Consider the following 26,083-nt stretch of genomic DNA (forward strand, 5'->3'; position numbering starts at 1 on the left):
GCAGTGTCCGTGCTTCAGCCCAATAGTTTAGCAGTTAGCTCATTCCTCTTACCTAACATTGTTTGCTGTGTCTCCTGGGTGTTTGTCAGTTCTCCCCATCTTTGCTGAAAGCATGTGGAAGGTAGCGAGCACGTTCCCCACTTCTGTATCTGCCACAGGGCTTATTAGCAGGGGACGCGTAAATGCTCAGTTAATGTGGGCAGGTCACAAGTGTCCTTTCCCTCAGTCTCTGTAACCTGTGGTACTTTGACTGACTCACTCTGGCAAGAATTCTCACTCTATTCATTAAACTCTGTCCTCACCATCATCATCCACGCATTTAACAAATATTTACTGAGCAACCAGTAAGAACAGTTCATATTAGCTAATGTTTACAGAGCCCTTAATCTGTGCCAGGCACTGTGCTTATGCCCTTTACGTAGACATTTTCACTTAAACCTCCTAACAACCCTTTGAAGGGAGTATTGCTATTATTCCTATTTTAAATAGGAGTAAACTGTTAGTAACTTGCCCAAGGTTATGCAATTAGAGAGTGGCAGGGCACGGTTCATTCACAGAGAATCCAACTCAGAGCCAAAGGTCTCCTTCATTAGGCCACGATACCAACCCTGGGCATCCTTGTGCCAGCACTGGAGTAGGTCCTGGAGATATTAAGCTGAATAAGTCAGGGCCGTTAGGGTCTAGTGAGAGAGATAAATGTAAGTAGACAAGTAACTACAGTGTGGTGAAAATGAGCCTGAGGGAAGAAAAGAATGCCACTAGAAGGAGAGACACAGTAGCGTGCTGGAGAGGGAAAGGTCTAGCTCTGCCTTGTGGGAGGGGCATCGGAAAAGTGTTCAGAGAGGAAGGTGGTGTTCGAGATCCAACCTGAGAGGGAGAGGCATCTGCCAGCCAGAGAAGAGCAGTCCTCTTCTGCTGGGTACTCAGCAAAGCTGAGAATGGGGTGACCAGAGATTACACCAGAAAGATATACTCAAACTTCTTTGGGAAGCACATGGCAGGCGAGCCAAGGATTTGACCATCGGCCTGTGGGTAACAGGGAGCCAGTGGATGTTTTTTTCTAAGCTTTATTTCGAAATAATTTCAGTGTTTAAAGAAGTCGCCAAAATAGTACACAGATCTCCCTTATACTCGTCCCCTCAGTTCTATAGTTGTTAACATTTTGGGACCATTTGGGAATCATTTTAGGTATATATCCCGCATGCATCTTAACACTTCAGTGTTTATTACCTAAAAACAAGAACGTTGTCATAAATAACCATCAATCAAGAAACGACATGAATTCAGTATCACCATCTCATGCACAGACTCCATTCACGTGTTGCCTGTTGTCCCAGCAATGCCCTCTATAGGCCCCCAAATCCAATCTAGGGTCTTGTGTTCGGTTGCCATTTCTTCCTAGATTTCTCCCATCTGGGACAGTCTCTTCTTGTCTTTCATATCCTGGACATTTTTGAAGAGTACAGGCCAGTTACTTTGTAAAATGTCCCTCAGTTTGGGTTTGTTTGATGTTTCCTCGTGATTTTTGAAATTTGACAAAAGCGCTGCAGAAGTACGCTGTGTACTTCTTAGAGCATTGTGTCAGGAGATGAGGAAAGGTGTTCCATTCCATTCGTTACTGATGATGGCAACTCTTATGACTTGGTTAAGATGATGTCGGCCAGGTTTTCCACCATAAAATTAATAAGTATGTTGATCATATTTATAGCAAGTAACAAGTATTTTATGTAGATAATCTAAGGCTAAGTGAATACCCTATTCCTCACCAACCTTTCATCCACCAGTGTCAATATTCATTGATGATTCTTGCCTGAATCAAGTGTTGTTATCATTGTTGTTGTTATTGTTGACAAATGGTGACTTTCTAAACTCTGTCATTCCTTCTAGTTTATTAGTAGGCATTCTACTGTTGGGTAGAGATTTCTCTTATTTATTTACTTATGAATTTCTATCCTACTTAGAGAGTTAAAATTCATTACTGTCAAATTGTCTCAGACGTGGGCAGTGAGAGCCCCTTCAAACTGGCCCCTGTGTCCTTTTGATTTATACCCCATCATTCTTTGAGTACTTCCCAGTTTCCTGGTACAAGATATTCCAGGCTCACTTTTCATTTTCCCAGCCCCTGCCCCAGAGCCCTTTTTACAGGAACTGGTTCCTTAGTGAAGAATGATACTTAGAAACCAAGATCTGGGCATTTGATATGCTTGATACTACTAGGAGACCTAGAGGTCATTGCTTCGAGACCTGTTAGCAGAGAGAGCTAGGAAATGTTGTAAACATATACATCTGTATATTTGTATACACTCATGTATATCTATTGATATATCTTCGTCTATCTAGGTATCTGTCTATTATATATCATGAGTTCACACTGTTTTCAATACCAATCGAATTTTATCAGGTTTATTCTAGTCTTCCCACTTTCTGTATCTGTAACTCCTCTCTGACAGTAAGAAGTCTGGCTCCCATTCTCCTTCATGTACTTGTGTATTTGTTCAGTCCTTCCTGAATGTTTGGTTCCCAGTTATCATTGCCCATGGTGAGCCCCGTCACATGCCAGTGGACCACTCCGCACCAAGCCTCAGGCTAGAGTTCGGTCCTACAAAGCCGAAGAGGGAAGGAAGGAGGAAAACCCAGTTAGAAAGTCCAGCTCCAGCCAGGCAGCACCACCTTGCCCCCACTGGGTGCACTGGACCAAAACTGAGCCCTGGACACCCTGGCCCCCCTCCCCTGAAAGCCCAGCTCGGGCTCCGATGAGGTTTATAATCAGAGGAAGTCAAGTGAGCAGATTCACATTTTAGACTGACCTTTTGGAAACTGCAGGCTATGGATAGATTGGAAACTGGAAGATGTGGAGATAAATGAGGAGCCACTAATAATAGTCCAAGAAGCTTAAAGTGGGACAGGGTTGTAGTGTCCCTGGTGAAGGGAGGATTCTCTTGGCCCTACCTTAGGATTTCTAGAGCTGGCCACGCTCCATGGTATCTGATTTATTATTGCCGGATTGCTATCTACCTCCTGACCTCAGAGGCATTGTAAAGGAAACAAATATTTTGGGGGGAACCTTCAAAAAAAATCACAAGGTAGAAATGTTGGGCAGAAATGTCAAGTTGGAGGATTACACACAAGTATAAAGAATGCATCTAACAAATAACTGAAATTTATAATGGTATTTTGCCTCCCAATAAAAACTGCATTTTAAAATTTGGAGTGGAGAAACAAACCCTACTATGCTGCAAAAGCCAGCGTAAGAGGAGGTTCTTCAGATAATAGCTTGCGGTGGGGAGAGTCTGCCGTTAGAAATTATGTGCATTTATACCAGTAACAAACAGTGAGTTGCTGGAGGCCTCTCTGAAAGAGTAGGGGAGCAAACCCTTGGCAGTTCACATAATGAGCCCTTGTGTAAAGGAAGGCAGAAAGTCCTCCTTTTGTGTCGCTAATACAAACACCAGCGGCTAAGAAGCTGCAACCACCGTGGGTCCTTGATTGCCCAGATTACCTCTTACAGCCACCTTCACAAAAAAACAAACATGCGCGCGGGGGAACCACACTCTGCCTTTGCCCTTCAGTTGCCAAGTCCCACTGCTGCTTCACTGAAAAACAACTGTTCGTGACCCTGGGCGGCTTCAGTGGCGGCTGCTTCTATCACTGAGGAATAGATCTGTCATTTTGCCATTTGTCATTTTCTGAAGCTGTGAGCACCGGGGATCCTAAAATTTGCATCTCAGATCTAGTTTGTACTGCCGTCTTCATCATCCTGGCCCTCAGAAGCCGTAGCCTGGCTGCCTGGGTTTGAATCCTGATTCCCTTGTTTACTAGCCGTGTGAGTTCGGACAAGTTGCTGTCTGGTCAGAGCCTCTGTTGTATTGCCCTATAAAATGGGAGAACGGATAATACCATCTTCATAGAGTTGATGTAGGTAATACGTAAGTTCAGATATGTGTCCCACATCCTGGGGGAGCTTAGCCCTGAGTCCTGCTGGGATAATGCAGAGCTGGGGCTTCTAAAATCCGCAGTGCTGGCCTCTGTCACAGGGAGCAGCCCCGTTCTCAGCACCCCCATGTCCAAGTCATGGGAGACTTTGATGTGATGCAGGTGGCGTTGACATCAGTGTGAGGCCTGGCGGGAGGCATTGTAGGCCGTGACTAATTAATCATTTAACGTCTTCAGGCCTCAACTCCTTGTTTAAAACGCAAATAATCACAGTACCTCTCTCACAGGGCTGTGGAGAGGATTAAAGGAGGCAACTCATTTAAAGCAACTAGCACAGTACCTGGCTCACTGTAAACACTGGCAATGTTAGTATTATTATTGTTATTGGCCATAATACGTGACGTCAGCTGGATATGTTGTGGTCACATCATGGCTTATGGCTCACGGCGAAGGGTCTCTCTGCCGTGCCCAAGGCCAAGAACTGGCCAGATACAGGCAGGGTGACAAGACCACGTTCCAATAAGTCAGCCTTTGGGCAGAAGTCCAGCACCATCAGAAAAACAAAGGGGAAATCAGGAAACCAAGCCTAAAATCTAAAATCCAATTATAATGACAGGCCAACCCAAGGACACATGATGCTGGGCAGAGGGCAGGAAGCCTAATTCCAGCCTTGTGGGGTGGGAGGTAACCTGTCTCCTGCCTGCCCTTGGGCGGGAGTCAATTGCAGGAGCTTGGCGAGGTCCAGCCTGAAGCTACAGGGCATCACTGTGCTCTCCCGACTCCTAGTGCCTTCCCTGCAAGCAGGTTTTGGCAGAAAGAAACAGGAATGTGGAGAAGAAGGGTTCAACAGAAAGAAAACAGTATAGAGAGAAGTCGGGGGGAACCAGTCTCCCTAACATTTTGGCCGTGAGCCCAACCATGAAGCCAGCACCTGAAGCCTAGAAGCTAAAAGAAACCATAGTGATCGTGTTTACTCTTCTCTATATACAGAACCACAGAGCCTTTAGCCAAAACCATTGGAGCAGATGTGTTTTGGAATACAGAATTTGGGGCATTTTCAAAATATGTTAGGATTACTAAGACGTTAAGTGTGTAACATCTGTAGTGAGTTCTGGGGGGAAAAGCACCATAATCCAACAGGCTACTATTACTGCAGTAAAATGTGTAAATATTTACATCAAGTGAGATGTGACCTGTCAAGGCATCATGTCAGTCCAGGTCCAGCTTTGTTACCAGATAGTTTGCACCACACTGAAGAAAACCTAGTGGTGTTCAGAGCTTTGGGGACCTTGAAATTGGGGTGGGCGGTTGTTCAGAGGACACAGCTGAGATGTTGACCAGGCAAGTGACGAATCACTGGGGTTCCACTCAGCTTGAGTCCCCTCATCCTTCCTGAGCATCTGCTGTGTTCCAGGCACTGTGCTAGGCACTGAGGTCGCAGTTTGGTTTCCTAGGGCTGCCATAACAAAGTATTTACTACAAAGGGGGTGACTTAAAACAGCAGAAATTTATTCTCTCAGAGTTCTGGAGGCAAAAATCAATTCCAAAATTATGATGTCCGCAGAGCCATGGTCCCTGAAACGTGTGAGGGAGAATCCTTCCTTGCCTCTTCTAGCTTCTGGAGTTTACCGGCAATCCTCGACATTCCTGGGCTTGTAGATACATCACTGTCATCTTTGTCTCTGTCATGACATGGCATTCTCCCTGGATGTCTCTCTCTCTTCTTATGAGGTACCTGTCATATTGGATTAAGGACCCACCCTGCTCTAGGATGACCTCATCTTAAGTGATTACATCCACCATGACCCTACTTCCAAATGAGGTCACATTCTGAGGTACTAGGGGTTAGGACTCCAACATATCTTTTGGGGGGATACAATTAAACCCATAACGAGTGGTAAACCAAAACAGGCACAGCCTCATGCTCTCATCAAGGTAATAGTCGAGCAGGATACTCAGATTACAGGTGCGTTCTAAAGAAGACATACAGATGGACAACGGGTATATGAAAAATGCTCAGTGCCACCAATCATCAGGGAAATGCAAACGAAAACTACAATGAGATATCATCTCAGACCCGTCAGGATGGCTATCATCAGGAAACCAAAGACAACAAATGTTGGCAAGAATGTAGAGAAATTGGAACCCTTGCACACTGTTGGGGGAAGTACAAAATGGTGCAGCCACTGTGGAAAACAGTATAGTGGTTCCTCCAAAAATTAAAAATAAAACTATCACACGATCCTGCAATGCCACTTCTCCAAAAGAATTGAAATCAGGACTTTGGAGGGATACTAGCACTAGCATTCTCAGATTCGTTGTAGCACTCACTGTTCTCAGTAGCTGTTTCCAAGATGTGGAAACAGCTTAAATGCCCGTGGGCAGATGAATAGATAAAGATGTGATGTATACTTTCAATGGAATATTATTCAGCCTTAGAAAGGAAGGAAATTTTGCAATGTGTAACAATATGGATGAACCTCAAAGACTTTATGCTAAGTTAAATAAACCAGTCCCAGAAGGACAGATACTACATGATACCACTTACATGAGGTATCTAAAATAGTCAAATTCATAGACTCAAAGAGTGGAATGGTGGTTGCCAGGAGCTCAGGAGAGGGAGAAATGGAGAGTTACAATCAACAGGCATAAAATTTCAGTTAAGCAAGATGAGTGTTAGAGATTTGCTGTACAACAGTGTACCTAGAGACAACAATACTGTATTGCACACTTAAAATTTTGTTAAGAGGGTAGATCCCATGGTACATGTTCTTACCACAATATAACAAAAGAAAAAAACAAGTGTGCTGAGAATTTCCAAATGGAGAGTATTCGTGGAACCGTATGGTAGAGGAAAATTTTACCCAGTTGAGGGCTTCCTCCCTGAGGAAGTAACATTTTCAGTGAAGATGAAAAGATGAGTTAAAGTCAACCAGACAAAGTGGGGCAAGAAGCACAAACGCCCTCGCCCTCAGACGTCCAGAGCCCCTGTCCTCCTCAGCACTGGGCTTCTGAGAAGCCAGAATCCCAGGGAAGGCCTGTCAGTGTCTCCCAGGCTGCCAGCTACAGCTAATCCTGCCCGCAGGCTGGGTCTCACCAGCCTACAGTCCCTCCGTCAGCCAGCAGGACCCAGCACTCACAATCGAAGCCCCTATGCAGGAGAGCAGCAGCAGGGGCATCTCTCTGTTTTCCCTCGTTTGGCCTAAATTGATTAAAACACTTTGACCCAGAATCAGCAAAGTGCTTAACACACAGATAGCTTCTGCTGCCCTCCTTCCCTTGAGAAAGCAATGTACCTTTATCATGAGTAAGCAGATATGTCTGTTTTGTGAGTTTCTCCAGCAGCATTGAAGTGGCCTCATGGCTGCCAGATGCCTCTGTTTCAAGATCCCAGTGACTAAATTTCTGCCAGAGGTGAGGGCAGGAGTAGGGGCAGCAGCGGTGTAGGGACTAAATTAGGGCAAGTTTCAGCCTTGGGCCAGTACTCGCTGTGCAAGCGGCTCCTTTATGAGACATCCATAGAGAGGTCATCAGCATTGGGTGTAGTTGCTGGATTCTATCTTACACCCACAACAGTTCAGTGTTTCTCTTGAAAGTGGCAGGGGGGAGGGAGGAAAACATCCTCTTTTGAAGCATGACAAATGTAGAGAAAAGTGCACAAATTCCGCACATACGGCCTGGTGATTTTTCACACCGAGAAGGCAGATCCAGCGCCCAGATCAAGATAACACATCCCAGAAACCCTCCCCCTCCCCCCGCCGTACTCTACTTGTAGTTACTACCCACCAAGGGTAACCACCACCCTCACTTCTAACATTGTAGATTAGTTTTGGTTTTTGAGTTTTATGTAAATGAAATCACACTATGGATTTTGCAGTTGTGGTTTTGTTCACTCAGTTTTATGTCTGTGAGATTCAGTCATGTTGCTTGTTGTTGTAGTAGTTTATATTCATGCTTCTGAATAGATCATAATTATCTATCCGTTCAACTGCTGATGGACATTTAGGTTGTTTCCTAGCTGAGCTATTAGGAATAGTGCTTCTTTGAACCTTCTCATATATGTCTTTTGCCGAACGTATGCAAGTTTGGGGGAGAGAATATATACTTGTATTAGTTGTCTATTATTGCATAATGAATTTCTCCAAAACCTAGGAGTTCACAACAAAAATAAACATTTATTACCTCTCACAGTTTAATGAATGAGAAATCTGGGAGCAACTTGGAAAGGCAGTTCTGGCTCAGGGTGTCTCATGAGGTTGAAATCATCTGAAGGCCAGCCGTGGTCCAGCAGAGCTGCTTGCAAGGTAGCATGGGCCAGTGACCCATGTCACTGGCACATTGGTGCTGACTGTGGGTGAGCAGCCCCAGTTCCTTTGCATGTGGACTTTCCTCCAGATTGTCTCAGGGTCCTCATGACATGGTGGCTGCCCTCCCCTACAGTAAGCAATCAGAGAGAGAGAGCCAAGTGGAAGCTACATCCTTTTTCTGATTTAGCCTTGGAAGTCACATAGCATCCGTTCTACCCTCATTGGTGTGGACATATTTTTAAAACCAATAGCCCACAACATTTTGAAGCTTGGAATTTATCCAAGCTAGGGATCTAAAAATAAGTTTATAGACATTCATACAAGGATCTAAAAGAAATATATTCAACCCAGCCTTTCCTCTTTTATTCATTTAAAAATTTATGAACATTTGTAGGACAGTTCTCAAGGTATTTTCCGGAGATAAGATGATATTGTATAATAGAAGGTACAAAGGCTTTGGAGCCAGACACACCCAAGTTTGATCCTGGATTCACTACTTACTAATTATGGGTATTTGGGCAAGCAGCCTCTTGGATTTTCAGATTCCTTCAACTTTAAAATAGAGAAAATCAGTAGAGCCCAACTCAACGTTCTGGAAGTAATTAAATGAGATAATGTGTGTAAGGTGCTCATGATGATGGTAGGTCCCTTCCATGTGCTCATTTATTTAAAAAAAATATTAACCATATACATTAATTATCCAGTAGTAAACATATACATTAACTATCTAAAAAAAAAAAAAGTATTAACCATAGACATTAACCATATACGTTAGCTATGAAGAACCCTGCGAGAGATACAAAACTGACTCAGACACGGACCTTGCCTTCAAGAGGTGTATGTTCTAGTAGGGTCCTTGACAGATGGAATAACTGTAATACAACTGAGAAAATGTTCAGTGTCTGGAGCAGATGTGGATACAATCCTTTAAATATGGGTTAAATTTGGATATATAGAAATGGAAGAAATTTAGAGGGGCAAGGGAAAGACCAAAAGTATTCCAAATTAGGAGTAACAGCTTCAGTAAAGACAGAGCTAGAAAACCAGGGGGCATGAGTCAAGATAACACAGTACTTCATTACAGATATGGCTTAAATATAGGGTAGGAAAGGAGGTTGTGGAAATAGGGGTTGGAAAGGTAATTACCTATCAGAGTAGTTGAAAAGGTTGAGAAAGCTACACTCAGTTTTACAGCCTGATGAGAAACATTAAAGCCAGAGACTTTTAAACCAATTTTCAGGGCTGGCTACAAAAGCTAGGCAGGCCTAGCTACTGAAGGATCTATTTGCCATGCTTTTCTTGGCTAACTCCTGTTTGTAGAATCCTTGTGTCTCACGCTGTAAACAGAACTTTCTAAAACTGATCATAAAGAACATTTCTCACTCCAAGCCCAAGCAACTGAGGTGTTTCTTTATTATCCCCACTTTGGGGGCTGCATCAACAGGGAATTGCAGTGAGACTGTTCTTACAGGCCACTCTAAGTGTACTTGTCAAGACTTGGCCATTTGGAATGACCAATTCACGCCCTTACCTCATCTGTGTGTTGACTTCCTCTTCTAGGTAATGAGCTGTTCTCTCCACTTATTCCTCCTCGAGAAGAGTAACCTATTTAGCAACTCTCACTTTTGTTACATTCTCCAGTCCCAGGCAGTGATGATATTTCATACCTAAGACCGAGACGTTTCTATGCTATGATGGAAGCTTGAAGGAAGTTGGAACCGGCAACCTTTCATTTTGAAGCCAAAGAAAAACAAGCACAGATTTTTCAGTCTTGCTAAGAATGGGGGCTAGAGAGATGAGCAGAAAGCTTTCTTCTAGACCCGCTATTCAGTATGTGGTAACCAAAGCCTTTATGCGCTCAACTTATATCTTATCTAACATACCCTCCTATTTTGATGAAGCTTCTAAGTTTCATCAAAAGAGACATGGTTGTGACCATTCTTGGTGATTTTGTGGGTAAAAATTGGAGGTTCCATTTTATCACCCACTGTGTTTACTCTGAATGAATTCTAGAGCATGAAGGGAAAGGATGGGTTCTAGGTTTGGGATAGAATTCCTAGCCAATCTTGTGCTAGAACTTCCCAAATACCCAGGTAGGTGTTTTTACTCCATTAGGTAACATTTGACGTCATGGGACCTGTTCTCTACGCAAGTGCTCAGGGTGTCCTCTTCCTCTCTGGCTCTGATTTCTTCCCAGGTGGGAAATTGGCAAGTGGAGTCCATGTAGTCTCACCTGTGGGGTTGGCCTGCAGACCAGAGATGTCTCCTGCTCCCACCTACTTTCCAGAGAGATGAATGAAACAGTAATCCTGGCTGATGAGCTGTGTCACCAGCCCAAGCCCAACACGGTGCAAGCTTGTAACCGCTTCAACTGCCCCCCAGCCTGGTACCCTGCGCAGTGGCAGCCGGTGAGTTCTGGGGTTACCCAGTATTGGAGTTTGTGTTTGCAGCAGTGATTCGGGACAGGGAAAGTGCCCTGTGAGAGTGTTGTGTCATTAAAGGACTGTTCAAGATCTGCTCATCCCTCCTTGCTTAGTACTCCCCCAACCTTATTCAAATCCAGATCTTTTCATTACAATTACCAAGCTCTTTCTACCGTACCGCCTCCAGTGACATCCATGACAAAGTTTTCACTGAGCTAAGGAAAAATTTTTTTTAATAAGGACTGTGTGGTGGGTAAATTACCATAAAGCTACATTTTCTGAATGTGTGCTTTTTCTAGCTTTTGCTATTTCAAATTCAAAGAGAGAAAGATACCAGGCAATGGCTTTTCTTTTTTTTTTTTTTTAAACATAATTCCTTAGCAAAATAGAACGTTAGAAGTCGAGTTAATTACAGACTTTTAAAATTTTCCTGATCCATGGGGAACTATTGTTTAAAGCAGGGGTTGGCAAACTGTTGCCCAAAGCCAAATCCAGTTCACAACCAATTATTGTAAATAAACTTTTATTGGAAGACAGCCACACCCACTCTGTTATGTGTTTTTTGTGACGTTCCTGCATTATAAGGGCAGAACCGCTCGGTTGTGACGGAGACCATATGGCCCACAAAACCTAAAACATTTACTCTGCCCCTTAACAGAACAGTTTGCTGACCCCATTCTCAAGCATATATTATAATAATAAAAATACAATTATTTTATCCTCAAATCCTCTCTAAAATTAATATATATTTATCAAACTTTAGTTAAGTAACCTTTTTGCATGCCTTTAAAAAATACAGGATTTTAGATTGATTACTTGGATAAAATCTTATTGTACAATTGCCTCCCTATTAGAATATCAGACGTAGTTTGAAAGTGACAACAAAAGTCACAAAAAGTAAGCCTGAAAGGTGAGGGGGACTTACATCTTCCTTTTACTGAAACAGTTTTTCACTCTCAGAAGTGTCCCAGTTAGAATGATAAATCATGTGGTCATCCAACTGAGAAGGAGAGAGGAAGACAGCCTTGGTGCCGAGACGAAGAGCTGCCATTTCCGTGCGTCCTCTCTGCTTCTTCACAGCCAGTGAGCAGAGCCCCTTCCTTCTTCCTTCCCCTTCTGGGGGCTGTGATTTAGCAAAGTGTTCAAAGAATCAAACAGTAATGAGTGAGCAACACACTAATGTATAGAGCATCTAGAAACAGACGTTGACTATATATATATCCTTTTTGAGCTTAAATGTACTATATGGCTAGGTTTGTAAAGGCCATGCTACTGTGTGATGGTTTGTGCAAGTCAAGAGAATGTTATATATTTTGAACATCTATGTACCATGTTCTGTTAAGAAATATATGTTGTGACACACCTGATTGAAGTTAATCCTCACAATAGTCCAGTGAAAAGTAGATTTTATTGTCTTCATTTTAGTTACAGATGATATAACTGTGTCCTAGATATGGTTTTGCCCAAGGTCATAGAGCCTGGTCCAGAACCCAGGTCTCCTGATTTCTGGTGCATTTATACTTTTACCTTTAACTATACTTCAGCTTCATACTGCACCACTAACCCATGATAACACTAAGAAAGGATGAGGTCAGCCCAATCAACCTCTACTGTTGAAACTGAGTCCCTGTATTATTAGTTTGTGTTGCCTTTGTGTTGCCATTAAGTACCTAATAAGTTCTGGGTAAAATGTTTATTGAATAACAACGAATGAATAGGTCAATAGTACTGCCCACAAGCCCTGAAGTTTTTTACTTTATATCCTCCTGATAGGTTTGTTTCATAGTTGTAGGTAATAATATTGACCGTGAAAGTCAGTGAAACACCATCCTCTTTCAATAGCCACACATGCTGCTGAATAATGGCAGTGACCAGCACATCCATATACATGACCTTTTCCGGTCTGTTGCCAACACTGGCACCCCATGCCCGGTGGCCCTGTTTGAAACAGTTGATTTCTAAAGAGTCAATTACTCTTCCACTTTCCATCGCCCTTGGGCCTGTCAAGACATGAATTTATTTTGAAAACTTTTTCTATTTCCTTCCATTAGGGAGAAGACTTTAAGATGAGTTGGATTTAAGTCCATTTTTCAGATCAGGAAAGTAATAGTAAAAACTCTTTGAAGTTTAGCCAGTGAACCACTGACTATACTTTATTAGGACCTTTAAAACGATCTTTTTCATACCCAATGCATAAAGATCTTTTTCATACCCAGTGCATAATAATTGTGAGAAATATTCAAACATAATAAGAAATAAAGAACATGGAAAGTGAAAGCCACCAGGGATTCTATCTTCCAGAGAAAAATCCCTGTTAAACATTTGGTGCATAGGACTCCTTGGTCACTTTTAGGAATCCCTCTGAACCTAGAGGAAACAATAGACTATTCTTATATTATTTCCTAGAATCCTACTTCTTTAGTTAAGTTTTTCAGGCAAAATCAGCTATTACTGACCACTTATTAGGAGAGAGGAAGTCATTGTTTACGCTTATGGAATAAGCCAGGAGTAATTTAAGCGTCTCCAAGCTAATTGGCTGTTGTCCTAGGACACCACTTAGTTAAGACGTCAGCTGTTGACCGTGCATTTGCCTGGTCAGCCCTCTGGTCCCTTGGCAGTCCTTGCTGGGAGAGGGGACCTGCAGTGCACTTACATGGTCTTTTCCATTTAGCTGCCTGCATGTACCAGGAGCTAGTGCTGAGGTCTCTAATCCTTCAATAGCCAGTTTATGGTCTTTTTTCATATGAAAGAAAAGAAGAGGGTGGATCAAATGCTTCATTTAAAGGAAGACAGATAACAACCTGATGGCCATTGGCCTGCCTGAGGAGAGAAACTCCCCCTCCTTGCTTTTTGAACATTGGGCTACCACTGACCTCATGCGTATTACCTATGCTTTGCTTTCTGGGGAAAAAAACCATAAATTATGTAAATTGTCATTTACCAGCTAAGCACGCAACCTCCTTTGTCCTTTGTAGAGCATTTGCCTGGCAAGTAACAAGTAGCCAAGATTTACACATTTTATAGGTCTGAGGAGACAAGTATGGAGTCCAAAGATTTATGTTAACGTTTTAGTTTAGAAACAATTATGCAGAAATGAAACACAGACCTAATTTCTAATTCTAACTTTGATGTTTAGGGGGCCATCTTTATTTCACCTCTTACTCACTACTGCATCCCTTGGTTTTCATCTTTGGTCTTGTGGGAAGGACTCACTTAATATTTATCTTTAGCATTTTAGCTATAATAGCTTGTTGAGTTTTTTTGGTTGGCTTCTGAAACACTTACATACTTAGTGCATTAGGTCTCCTGAATCCTGTCTAATTTATTAAATATACACACATCCTCCTCCTCCTCTTCATCATCATCTTTGGTGTTGGCTGTATATTACTTTTTAAAATGTTTTATTGAAGTATGGTTAATTTTCAATGTAGCCTTACTTTCTGGTGTACAGCAAAGCAATTCAGTTTTGTTTTGTTTTGTTTTGTTTTTTGCGGTACGCGGGCCTCTCACTCTTGTGGCCTCTCCCGTTGCGGAGCACAGGCTCCGACACATAGGCTCAGCGGCCATGGCTCACGGGCCTAGGCGCTCCGTGGCATGTGGGCTCTTCCCAGACTGGGGCACAAACCCGTGTCCCCTGCATCAGCAGGCAGACTGTCAACCACTGCGCCACCAGGGAAGCCCAAGCAATTCAGTTATATATATATTTTTTCAGATTCTTTTCCATTAGAGGTTATTACAAGACATTGAATATAGTTCTCTGTGCTATACAGTAGGTCCTTGCTGTTTATCCTGTTTTATATACAGTAGTGTGTATCTGCTAATCTCAAACTCCCAATTTATCTCCCCCCGCCACCTTGCCATCCCCTTCAGTAACCGTAAGTTTGTTTTCTATGTCTGTTAGTCTATTTCTGTTGTGTAAATAAGTTCATTTGCACCACTTTTTTAGATGCCACATATAAGTGACATCACATGATATTTGTCTTTCTCTGTCTGAAGTCCTCCATTTAATATGATAATCTCCAGGTCCATCCATTATATTACTTTTTATACACCTCACGAGAGATCATTTTCACAACTGGTGTGTTACAGCACCATGATTGAGAACCACTGTTACAGCTGCATACGTCAGTCTGAGACACCTTGATCATGAGAGTCTTCTGCTAGGATTTTTTTCAGTGACTCTCCATTGCCATATAATAAAGCGCAATGGCTTAGTCAGGCCTTCATCCCTCTGCACGTCTGCCCCTGCCCATCTCTCAACTGTGGTTCTCCCATCCCTGCTTGTGCATTCCTTCTGCCCACGCTTCTCCCTGCCCACCCGCAGTTCCCCTCCCCTCTGCCTGTCAAAGCCGGCAGGAGTCCCACCTCTCCCACCAGGACTCCTCTACCACCCTCCTGCTCTGCAGCCACATGGCGTTCACGGTCAGTGCTGTTCATTTAACAGTCACGTACCACCTTACCTGCTGCTTTCCCATGACTCCTGAGTTAGACCGTCAGGCCAGTAACAGCAGTAACCCAGTCTCAGTGAGAACCCACCACACCCATGCAGGTGTGTAAAGCATAGAGAATGGTGCTGAAAAGGTCCATGGCAAGTGTGCCTGTTCATTTATGGAGCACTTGATACATTTCAGGAGCTTCTTCTTATTCTAAAAAGAGTATGTATCCAGTGCAGTTCTAGGAACTTTTTTTAATTTTTATTTTATATTGGAGTATAGTTGATTAACAATGTTGTGTCAGTTTCAGGTGTACAGCAAAGTGATTCAGTTATATATACATATGTACCTGCTCTTTTTCAAGTTCTTTTCCCATTTAGGTTATTATACACACTGCTGTATTTGAAATAGAAAGGATTTTTTTTTAATAAATTTATTTTATTTATTTATTTTTGGCTGCATTGGGTCTTCGCTGCTGCGCGCGGGCTTTCTCTAGTTGCGGTGAGCAGGGGCTACTCTTCGTTGCGGTGCACGGGCTTCTCATTGCAGTGGCTTCTCTTGTTGCGGAGCACGAGCTCTAGGTGCGCGGGTTTCAGTAGTTGTAGCACGTGGGCTCAGTAGTTGTGGCTCGTGGGCTCTAGAGCACAGGCTCAGCAGTTGTGGTGCATGGGCTTAGCTGCTCTGCAGCATGTGGGATCTTCCCGGACCAGGGCTCGAACCTGTGTCTCCTTCATTGGCAGACAGATTCTTAACCACTGCGTCACCAGGGAAGCCCAGAAAGGATATTTTTAATGCTAATCTAAAAGTGGATTAAAATCATTTTTAAAAAGATCACAAAGGAGGGAGTTAAGGTTGGACATATGCTCATATCTATAGCAGGGTTCCAATAACACTTATTAACTCTTTAAAAAATTTTATTGGAGTATAGTTGATTTACAATGTTGTGTTAGTTTCAGGTGTACAGCAAAGTGACTCAGTTATACATATATCCACTCTTTTTTATTTTTAGATTCTTTTTCCATATAGGCCATTACAGAGTATTGAGTAGAGTTCTCTGTGCCAGTTCTTATTAGCTATCTATTTCATATATAGTAGTGTGTATATGTCAGTCCCAATCTCCCAGTTTATCCTCCCCCCTCCCCTTATGCCCTGGGAACCGTAAGTTTGTTGTCTTCATCTGTGACTCACTTTTGTTTTGTAACTATAGGAAATTCACTTTTATTTTTAACGTATTTAATCCTCACTATCCTTGATGTGATAGTTAGTACTCTGATCCTCAGTTTACAGATGAGGAAACTAAAGCGCTGTGAGGTTAGCCTGAATTCAGACTTTATTTAGTAGAGTTCATTCTCCTGCTCTTCAGTTTATCTTTTAATCCCTACGGCAATCCTTTGAGGAAACAAGGCTCAGAGAGGCTGTGTTTGTCCCGGCTCACATAGCCAGTAAATGGAAAGGGATCTGTATGAGTCAAAACCCATTCTTTTTTCCACTCTGCAGTGCAGCATTCCCAAAACCTCTTTACAATTTGCTCTAAACTGTTAAATTGTGAGGAAATCGGATATCAGCTCAAAAATCAGCAGTTTACATAAAACTCAGTATTTGTTGCATTATCCAGGGTAGTTAATCTGTGTATGTTTCCTCTTGCTGCTATAACAAATTACCACACACTCGTGGCTTAAAAGAACATGAATGTATTATCTTATAGCTCAGGAGGTCAGAAGTCTGAAATCAGTTTCGCTTGGCTAAGATCAAGGTGTTGGCAGGTTTGCATTCCTTCTAGAAGTTCTAGGGGAGGATCTGTTTGCCTTTTCCAGCCTCTAGAGGCTTCTGGCTTTCTTAGCTCATGGCCCCTTCCTCCAGCTTCAAAGCACTTCCCTCCAACCTCAGATTCTGTCTTTATACCCTGTCTGACTCCAGTCCTCCTGCCATCGTCTTACAAGGACCATTGTGACCACATCAGCCCCACCTTGATAACCCAGGCAATCTCCACATCTCAAGATGTCTAACTGAATACCCTCTGCAAAGTCGCTTTTACCATGTCAGGTCAAATGTTCACAGGTTCCAGTGATACGGACATAGATATCTCTGGGGTCATGACTCAGCCTGCTTCAGTCTGCTAGACTGTGGGCTGATGAGCCTGTTTGTCTCCATTAGCACAAAGTAAAAGTCTGCCTTCTACTCCTCTTGCCACTATGCATGAGCTCTGCAGGCATCAATCTTATTTGTTTTTATTCTAAAACAAAAACTTTAAAACAGAAATGAGAGAAGAAGAGAAAGATGCGAGAAAGATTAACCTGAAATGAGAGCGTCCACTCTGAAGCACCATTTCTGTTTCTCTATATGGCCTGTGTTTTATGTGCAGGACTGTGTCCACCCACTGTACATACATATTGCTCACATCTGTATAGAGACTGAAGCAATCAGCACAGCCCCTATGTTCCCCCCTTGCCTGAAACTGTGATTATGTGGCCACTTACCTGTAAACCTTTTTTTCCTTTTTTTTTTTTTTATTCAGGGTTACAATTCAGAATGCCTGTAGTTTAGCTATGTAAAAAGATATATGAGAGAAGAGTCCCTGCTGGTAATATTTAGGGGAAAAAAAGAGAATATTAATAACTGTAATTACTTGAGAATTAAAATTTTCATTTAGATTTAAACACACCACACAGGAAAGAATGACTTTGATCTGGATTAGGGGGCTGAATTCTGGCAGAAAGAGTCAATGTAGTCATCAGTTTTGTTACATACCAGTGACTAAACTGTAAATCCTCATGAGTTAGAGACCATCTTTATTTAAAATGTTGTATCCAGGGAGGAAAAACATCTATTGGGATATTTATCTTAGTTTTTAGTAGTGTATTTCACAAAGAAATGGATGCTTGATCCTACCTCTAGAAGCAACAATAAATATCGGACGTCCCTGGTGGCGCAGTGGTTAAGAATACGCCTGCCAGTGCAGGGGACACAGGTTCGAGCCCTGGTCCGGGAAGATCCCACATCCTAAGATCCTTAGGGCAGAGCAACTAAGCCCGTGCACCACAACTACTGAGCCTGCACCCTAGAGCCCGCAAGCCACAACTACTGAGCCCATGTGCCACAACTACTGAAGCCCGCAGGCCTAGAGCCCGTGCTCTGCCACAGCAGAAGCCACTGCAATGAGAAGCCTGCACACCACAACAAAGAGTAGCCCCCGCTCACTGCAACTAGAGGGAGCCCGCGCGACAAAGACCCAATGCAGCCAAAAATTAATTAATTAATTAATTAATTAATTAATGTCAGCAAAACAGATCAGAGTTCACATTTCACAGGTGAAGTGTTTTTGTTTTTATTTATTAGCAGAAAATTCTTTTTAACAATTGCTCTGAATTTTAGTGGGTATGCTAGTCCATGCTTCACGAAGTAACAGGAATGTTAAACCCAGAAGATATACTGCACACCCCTTGCACTTCCAGGGTTAAGAAAGCTTAATCGATATTAGATTAACAAGATAATTTTAATTCACAAAGTGGCCCATATAGAAATTCTGTTCTTATTTAATAATTTTGTTTAGTAAGTGAGATTCCAGTCCTCATATTTTTGTTGTTGTTTTTCTGAGCCTTCCTTCAGTTTGTCTTAGTTTTTCCCACTGTTATATACTAAACACTCTCTGATTACCCTTTGAACCTCTCAACCTCGTATGTTGCAAAGTTACCTCAAATTCTGAAGGTCTAACGTCAAGCTCGATAACACGCCTACCTGCCACCTTCCCCCGTAGACCTGGCCTTCCCTTGTGGACCTTGTGCTGTGGGTAACACCACCATCTAGCCTGTTCTCCAGCGAGAAACTAGTGCCATCTCAGCCTCATTTGTTCTTCACACTCAGTCAACACCCACGTCCTGTTGATTCCACCTCCTGTATCTTCCCAACCCCCCAATGCTCTCTTCCTGTCTCATCCTTCTGCCACTGCCTTGGTTCCAGCGCTCACAGCTAACCAAACTACTACAAACAGCCTTTTACTTGCTCTCCCTGTACTGTCTCACCTAGCTCTGATCTGATGTTTCCCAACCTGATATCAGTGGTTCTCTACTACAGGCCCTCTGTCAGACCTTTAAAATATTAATATGTGCTCAGAACCCCCCAATAGGGGTGTGGCATGCACTGTCGTTCAGACGTATTTGACAACGAAACCTTTTCTCCCTGGCACATCTATTAACATCTCACAGGGCGGTACTCTTTGGAACCCATTTTCCTTTGCCACCTGAATCATTTCTGCAAATTAGATCGTGTTACCTCCTACTTTAAAACCTTTAATGACACCCCAGGGTCTTAAGAGTATGTCCAGTTATGTCCAAGGCCCTTCACTGTCTGCCACTCATCCGCCTTCTCAGTCTCCTTTCCCAATGACACGTCCCCATGAACCCTAAGCTCTGCCTTCTCAGGACTCATTGGAGGTGTGTGAACATGCCGTGTTTCTCCATCTGTGCACACGTGGTCCGACTCTGCCAGCGCTCCTATCTCCCCGGCCAACCATTTCTTCTGCAAAGCCTTCCCCATCTTTTCCATAAAGACTTGGTTGCACTCTTGTCTATATTCCCTCTTTTGTGAAACTGATCACACCTTAAGGTAAAGTGCAGTGACTGGACTGAGGCGTAGTGACCATCTTAAGTCATCTTAAGTCCTCAGCACCTAGTACAGTGCCTGGCACTCAGCAAGTACTCAGGAAATGTTTGATGAAAGAATGAATGAGAGAATGAAGAAAGGAATGAAATGAGTTAGAAGCTAAGCAGAGCACATCATGTTAAAACTGGCAACTTGACCTTAGAAACAGAATGTAGACATCACTTTGTGTTGGGGTCAATGTGTGACTCGAGGTACCAAGGAAGTGAACTCAGCTCTCAGTGAATTGAACTGTCAGCATGAAACCAAAAATGTCCAAAGAGGCGGAATTTATGAATGTGCTGATCATGGGGAAATCCTTAAAAATACAGGACACTCAGGCCATTGTATTTTTGTATAGAAACGTAACTTTTACGTGTTCCTCATTTGTATTGTTTTTACTTTTCTTATAAAACTAATGAACCCATGACCTTATATCATGAAATATGCATGGCAGCAAGGATAAGCAATATACATGCTCTTTTGGGTTATTTATTCTGTTTATGGAATATATTTTAAAACAATACCCATTACCAGAGATCTACATCTTCATACCACAATATTATTTTCAATGATGATTCATAAAGCAAACACTTTTCATGTCATTTTATTAAATTTCTCTTGCTTCTGCTTTTAAAATCTTTTCTCCTTTGCATTCTGCCTCTCACGTCAGAGCTATCAGCCTCACCACGTAACCTTGACCAGTTCACAAAGTCATCACAGACTTTGGAACCTTTACTAATTTGAGATTTCATCTTCTACAATTAAAAAAATTTTTTGAAAACCACCTTTTCCTCCGTGTACACACCAGGGAAACTTTTTGAGCGAAGTTGAGACAAGCGTTTAAAAGCCAAATCCCTGACGACATTAACCCAGCCAGAGGGTTGTCTGCCATCCCTGGAGGATCAGAGCACCCCGCAGAGTACGCGCTGCAGCTGGCTGAAACCCACTGCTGACTTACTTAGAAGAGGCTTCTGGCTAATGATAAAACAGTCCGATAAAAGGTGGATGTGCAGCCCATCAGCTGGATGTTTGTTTTACATCTTTTCAGCATCTGGCTTGTTGGCCCTTTCGTTCATCCAGTCATCGGTTCAACAAACATTTATGAAGTGTACACTCTTTGCCAGATGCTATACTAGGCACTGGGGAATAGAAAGATGAATACGTTCCCTTTCCTCAAAAGTCACATAATCCTATGTGAATGCAGGGAGGCGGAGGAAAATAGCGGGAGCATAAGCAACCAGCCCTAACGGGATGTGCGGTACCCTTCCAGGTCAAGGTGGGGTGGGAGGTGACTTATACACCATGAGGCAGAGGGGTTAAAAGAGGCTTTCCTGAAGAAGTGGCCAGTGAGCTGGGCCTTCAAGGATGTCTTGGAAGTTTCTGGATGGACAGAGAGGTGAAGGGCATTGCTCCCAGAGTGAACAACGTGATCAAAGGCCTGAGCAGAGGAGGCATCTGTGGGCCCAGGGAAGGGCACATTGTCCACTGCAGCTAAAGCGCCAGCCCACAGCAGGCTGGCAAGGAACGTGGCTGAGAAGCTCAATGCAGGTCAGACTGTGAGGGCTCTGAAGGACATTCTCAGGAGTCTTACTTTATCTTTGGGTGTTGAGAATTTCCTGCAAGTTTTCTGTGTAGGTCAAACTTCAAAATAACAAGCTGATTTTTTTTTAACTTTTCTTGCAGCTGTTTTGTCATACAGTTGGCACAGAATTCCATATAGTGTTAGGGGGGAATCATCTGAGGGTCTGTCCCTTAAATCAGGTCCTATCTGCAAAGTGACAACTCAGCTCTGTTATTTTTTAATTTTATTTATTTTTTTTGCGGTATGCGGGCCTCTCACTGTTGCGGCCTCTTCCGCTGCGGAGCACAGGCTCCGGACGCGAGGCTCAGCGGCCATGGCTCACGGGCCTAGCTGCTCCGCGGCATGTGGGATCTTCCCAGACCGGGGCACGAACCCGTGTCCCCTGCGTCGGCAGGCGGACTCTCAACCACTGCGCCACCAGGGAAGCCCTCAGCTCTGTTATTTTAAGTGAGTGGTCACACTCTATAGCACATTACAATGTCACCGTTAAAATAAAACCAATTATTTTCATCCGCTCCTTAATTTGAAAGAGAGAAAAAATTAACCTGCATTTTACCTTATTGCCACATTCAGTAAGATGCTTAAATCTGAACACTGTTCTTATTCACCTACCTGTTTATATTGGGAGCATTTATTCAAATTGGATGGACACCCATACACCTTATAAGATACTCCACATAACCACTGGCTCTAACAGAGGCTGCTCTGGGTCCCAGGTTTTCCCCTCCATGTTTATTTTACTCCCATTGGAAATGATGGAGGGGCATTCATTTGGAGAGATGGTTCTCAATCCTGGTTGCATAGAATTACCTGGGAGGTTTAAAAAAAGAATGTTTTTTAATTTAAAAAATTAATGTCTGGGACATATATCCCAGAGTTTAATGGATCTGATATGGGGCCCAGGACTCAGGACTTTTCAAAAGCTCCCAGGTGGTTTTAAAGTGCAGCATGGGCTTCCCTGGTGGCACAGTGGTTAAGAATCCACCTGCCAATGCAGAGGACACGGGTTCAAGCCCTGGTCCGGGAGGATCCCACTTGCCGCGGAACAGCTAAGCCCGTGTGCCACAACTACTGAGTCTGTGCTCTAGAGCCCGCGAGCCACAACTACTGAAGCCCGCGTGCCTAGAGTCCGTGCTCTGCAACGAGAAGCCACTGCAGTGAGAAGCCCGCCCACCACAACAAAGAGTAGACCCCGCTCTCCGCAACTAGAGAAAGCCCGCGCGCAGTAACGAAGACCCAACAACAGCCAAAAATAATTAATTAAGTAAATTTTTAGAAATAAATAAAGTGCATCAGGATTGGGACCACCGAATAAGAGGGTGACAGCTGGGCCACAGCAGCGTTCTGACTCAGGAGCACTGTACCACCATCCTCACCTTGACTCTGGGTACCCATCCCCCTTGCAGTTCTGACTCCAGCCAACTGATCACAGACCCCCATGAGTTCGGAGAGCCCACTGCTGCAGCACGAGAAGCTCCTACAGCACAAACGCTCAGCCTTTGTATACCCAGGCCTAATTTCTCAGCAAGCACAAGGGCAGCAGATTCAAGAAAAGGGACTATTCTTGAAGAAAGCAGAGCACTCCTTAGAGTTTTAAAATAAAATCCCTCCACCCGCAGAACAGAGTAGTCATGGTTGGTAGATTAGCTAGGGTTAGATTTTTTTTTTCTTTTCCCTCTTTCTTAGCATTTGTGCCTATGCCTCCTTTTTTCATTTTTTTAAAAATTTTTTATACAGTTTTTAAAGGTTACTTTCCATTTAGTCATCACAAAATATTGGCTGTATTCCCTTTGTTGTATAATACATCCTGAGCCCATCTTACATCCAGTAGTTTGTATCTCCCACTTCCTCACCCCTATATTGCCCCTCCCCCCCTCAACTGGTAACTGCTAGTTTGTTCCCTATATCTGTGATTCCGCTTCTTTTTTGTTACATTCACTAGTTTGTTGTAATTTTTAGATTCCACGTGTAAGTGATTTCATACAGTATTTGTCTTTCTAGCTAGAGTTAGATGGACTAAAAATGACAGGACACCCAAAGGCATAGTGGCTTAGATAAGAGAGAGAAGTGTTTTCCTCTTATACACACACAGGCCATCCAGGGCCGGTATGTTGGCTTCACCCCCAGGAAGATAGGCTGCTTCCCTCCTTTTGCCTGTCGCCATCCAAGGCGGAAGGTTAAATTTTAGACATCGTGTTCAAATTCCAGCCAGCAAGGACGAGGCGGGAAGGGGAAAATGCCACATTTTCTTTTTGTGGGTTTTTCCTTGAAGTTGCACACAACATTCTACGTATATCCTTTTGCCCAGCACTTAGTCACGCGGCACCTTCAAGGGAGGTCAGCAAATATAGTCTGTATGCCAAAAGGTCTTGTGCCCAGCTAAAAACGGAGGGCTGCTTTGCCTACCGCAAGGGAGGAACAGAGTCCTGGAATGACAGCCTCCTGCCCCGCCTCGGGCAACTGGATGATAACTATTAAAATACTTGTAAATGGTGTGTTTGATTGGGGTCCTGCTGAAAACCACTAACATGAGGTGATTTTTCTTGTATCCCAAATTTCCATGGGTCTTGCTCCCACCGCCCTAAAAAAACACCAGTCCTACAAGAAACGTGTTCCAGGGAGTCCTTCGGAAAACCAAGCCTCAAATCTACCGCCCCTCCAATAGGGTAGAGTGGATGTTCACACTTAGAGAGAGAGGAATTGCTGCCTTCTCTGCAGGTTAATTCCTCCAGATCTACACTGGTGGCAGCAGCTCCCTCTTGCTCATTCTGGAAGCAGCACAGATTATTTTCACTGGGTCGTAAATATGTTTAGCCCTCTATTATATAACCTTTTAAACCAGTTGTCTTGGGTGACTGCAAATCATAGTTTAGAACCAACTTTTTTTTTTAACATCTTTATTGGAGAATAATTGCTCTAAATGGTGTGTTAGTTTCTGCTCCGTAACAAAGTGAATCAGCTATACGTATACATATATCCCCATAGCTCCTCCCTCTTGCGTCTCCCTCCCACTCGCCCTATCCCACCCCTCTAGGTGGTCACAAAGCACCGAGCTGATCTCCCTGTGCTATGCGGCTGCTTCCCACTAGCTATCTATTTTACATCTGGTAGTGTATATATGTCCATGCCACTCTCTCACTTCGTCCCAGCTTACCCTTCCCCCTCTCTGTGTCCTCACATCTGTTCTCTACATCTGCATCTTTATTCCTGTCCTGCCCCTCGGTAGAACCAACTTTCTAAGATTTAAAGGCCCGTGAAATTCCTGGGTGCTCTAGCTACATATTTGAGATTAAGAGCAGAGGGTGTAGAACTTGCTACAGAATTCATTTCAAGGAGACAAAGCAAAATCCTTTGGGCTGGTTCCTGGGTATTCTTCCTTTTCTATTTTTTTTTTTTTTTTCTTTTTTCGCTCTTGAGTCAAACCAAGGCTAAGGTAAGAATTAGCAGTCAAATGTGCTACTGTCCTATGCAGGGTCTGCTTTCTCTTCCTTCTCCAGTGTTCCAGGACCTGCGGAGGGGGCATCCAGAAGCGCGAGGTTCTTTGCAAACAGCGCATGGCTGATGGCAGCTTCTTGGAGCTTCCAGAGACCTTCTGTTCGGCCCCCAAACTGGCCTCCCAGCAAGCCTGCAAGAAAGATGACTGTCCCAGCGAGTGGCTGCTCTCTGACTGGACAGAGGTAGGTGTGCTTCTCAGAAGGAGATAACAAAAGAGGCAGAAGGAGGAGAAGGCACCCAAGCTTATAGATACAGAAGGCGAGAGGAGAACAAAATAATCCTCCTAACACTGTGGAACAGAGTTTTGTTTTCTTCATTTTTATTGGAGCGTAGTTGATTTACACTTGTGTGTTAGTTTCAGGTGTGCAGCAAAGTGAATCAGTTCTGCATGGAACAGAGTTTCTGTAAGCGCTGATATACCATATCGTGGAACTAGATTTTAACTAGGCTGCAGGGATGCGCGTTAAGTAGCCAGCCCTCACTCAACAGTCAGAAGCAGGGAATTGTAAATGGGCCCTTCGCGGGACAAAACCAGGCCTCATTCATTCGTACTGTTCGGGCCCAGGATTCTACTCAGAACACCGGGTTCTTCCTCTACCTTCGCTCCTGCCTCCTTGACCCCCCTGCCTCTCCTACTCCCAGATGTTTCTAGTCTCTCCTCAGGAAAGGCAAAGCCTCTCTAGTTTTTCTCTTCCAAGTTACTGGAGAATGAGGCACATGATTTATTAGGAAAAGAAGGCCAAGGAAATCCTGCCTCTTTCCTGTCAGTTTTCTGGCTCCAGAACATCAACAGCTTCCCAGCCAGAGCAGTTGATTTCCCCCGTCGCCCTGCATCTGGGGAGATGGCTGCATCGGCATTGCCGTTCCTGACTTGCCTCGTAAGTTGGGGATAGATCCCCAACTAACCGACTTCTCTAAATCATTCCTACTTGAACACTAGCACGCACTAATTCATGGATACCCAGCTGCAACTTGTCTTCAGCCTCTCCTCCTTCCTTGACTTGCCTGCAACTCCCCCAGCTTCATGGGCCTATGTGTCTTTCATAGAGAAATCCCCCTGGCAAGCAGATACAGCCAAGAACAGAAGGACGAGGCCTGAAGTGAACATCTCTGTGTCCCAGGCAGAGTCGAGCCCCTCTCCTTTCTTGCAGAGAAGCATCCGAACTGGCCTTGGTGATCTCACTGCCTCCTTTGCAGTCTGTCCAACTCACAGGACAGAGCTGCTGCTGGTTAAAATACATCACAGAGGGGAGAGCTGCCTCTGAAAATTAA

General features: G+C 43.6%; 1 protein-coding gene across 2 annotated transcripts in view; it reads left to right on the forward strand.

Annotated features, from left to right (window-relative positions):
* The window catches only part of ADAMTSL1 (ADAMTS like 1), a 470,361-nt gene that overhangs the window by 261,792 nt on the left and 182,486 nt on the right, over positions 1–26,083 (forward strand). For both annotated transcript variants that reach the window (XM_027105928.1, XM_027105929.1), the window contains 2 exons: positions 10,438–10,648; positions 24,814–24,993. In XM_027105928.1, the coding sequence (XP_026961729.1) occupies positions 10,438–10,648; positions 24,814–24,993 (391 nt within the window). The remainder of the gene's footprint in view (positions 1–10,437; positions 10,649–24,813; positions 24,994–26,083) is intronic.

This window comes from Aethalodelphis obliquidens, unplaced genomic scaffold, assembly GCF_003676395.1.
Source record: "Aethalodelphis obliquidens isolate GAN/ISIS:26980383/991018 unplaced genomic scaffold, ASM367639v1 scaffold7, whole genome shotgun sequence".
NCBI lineage: Eukaryota > Metazoa > Chordata > Mammalia > Artiodactyla > Delphinidae > Aethalodelphis > Aethalodelphis obliquidens.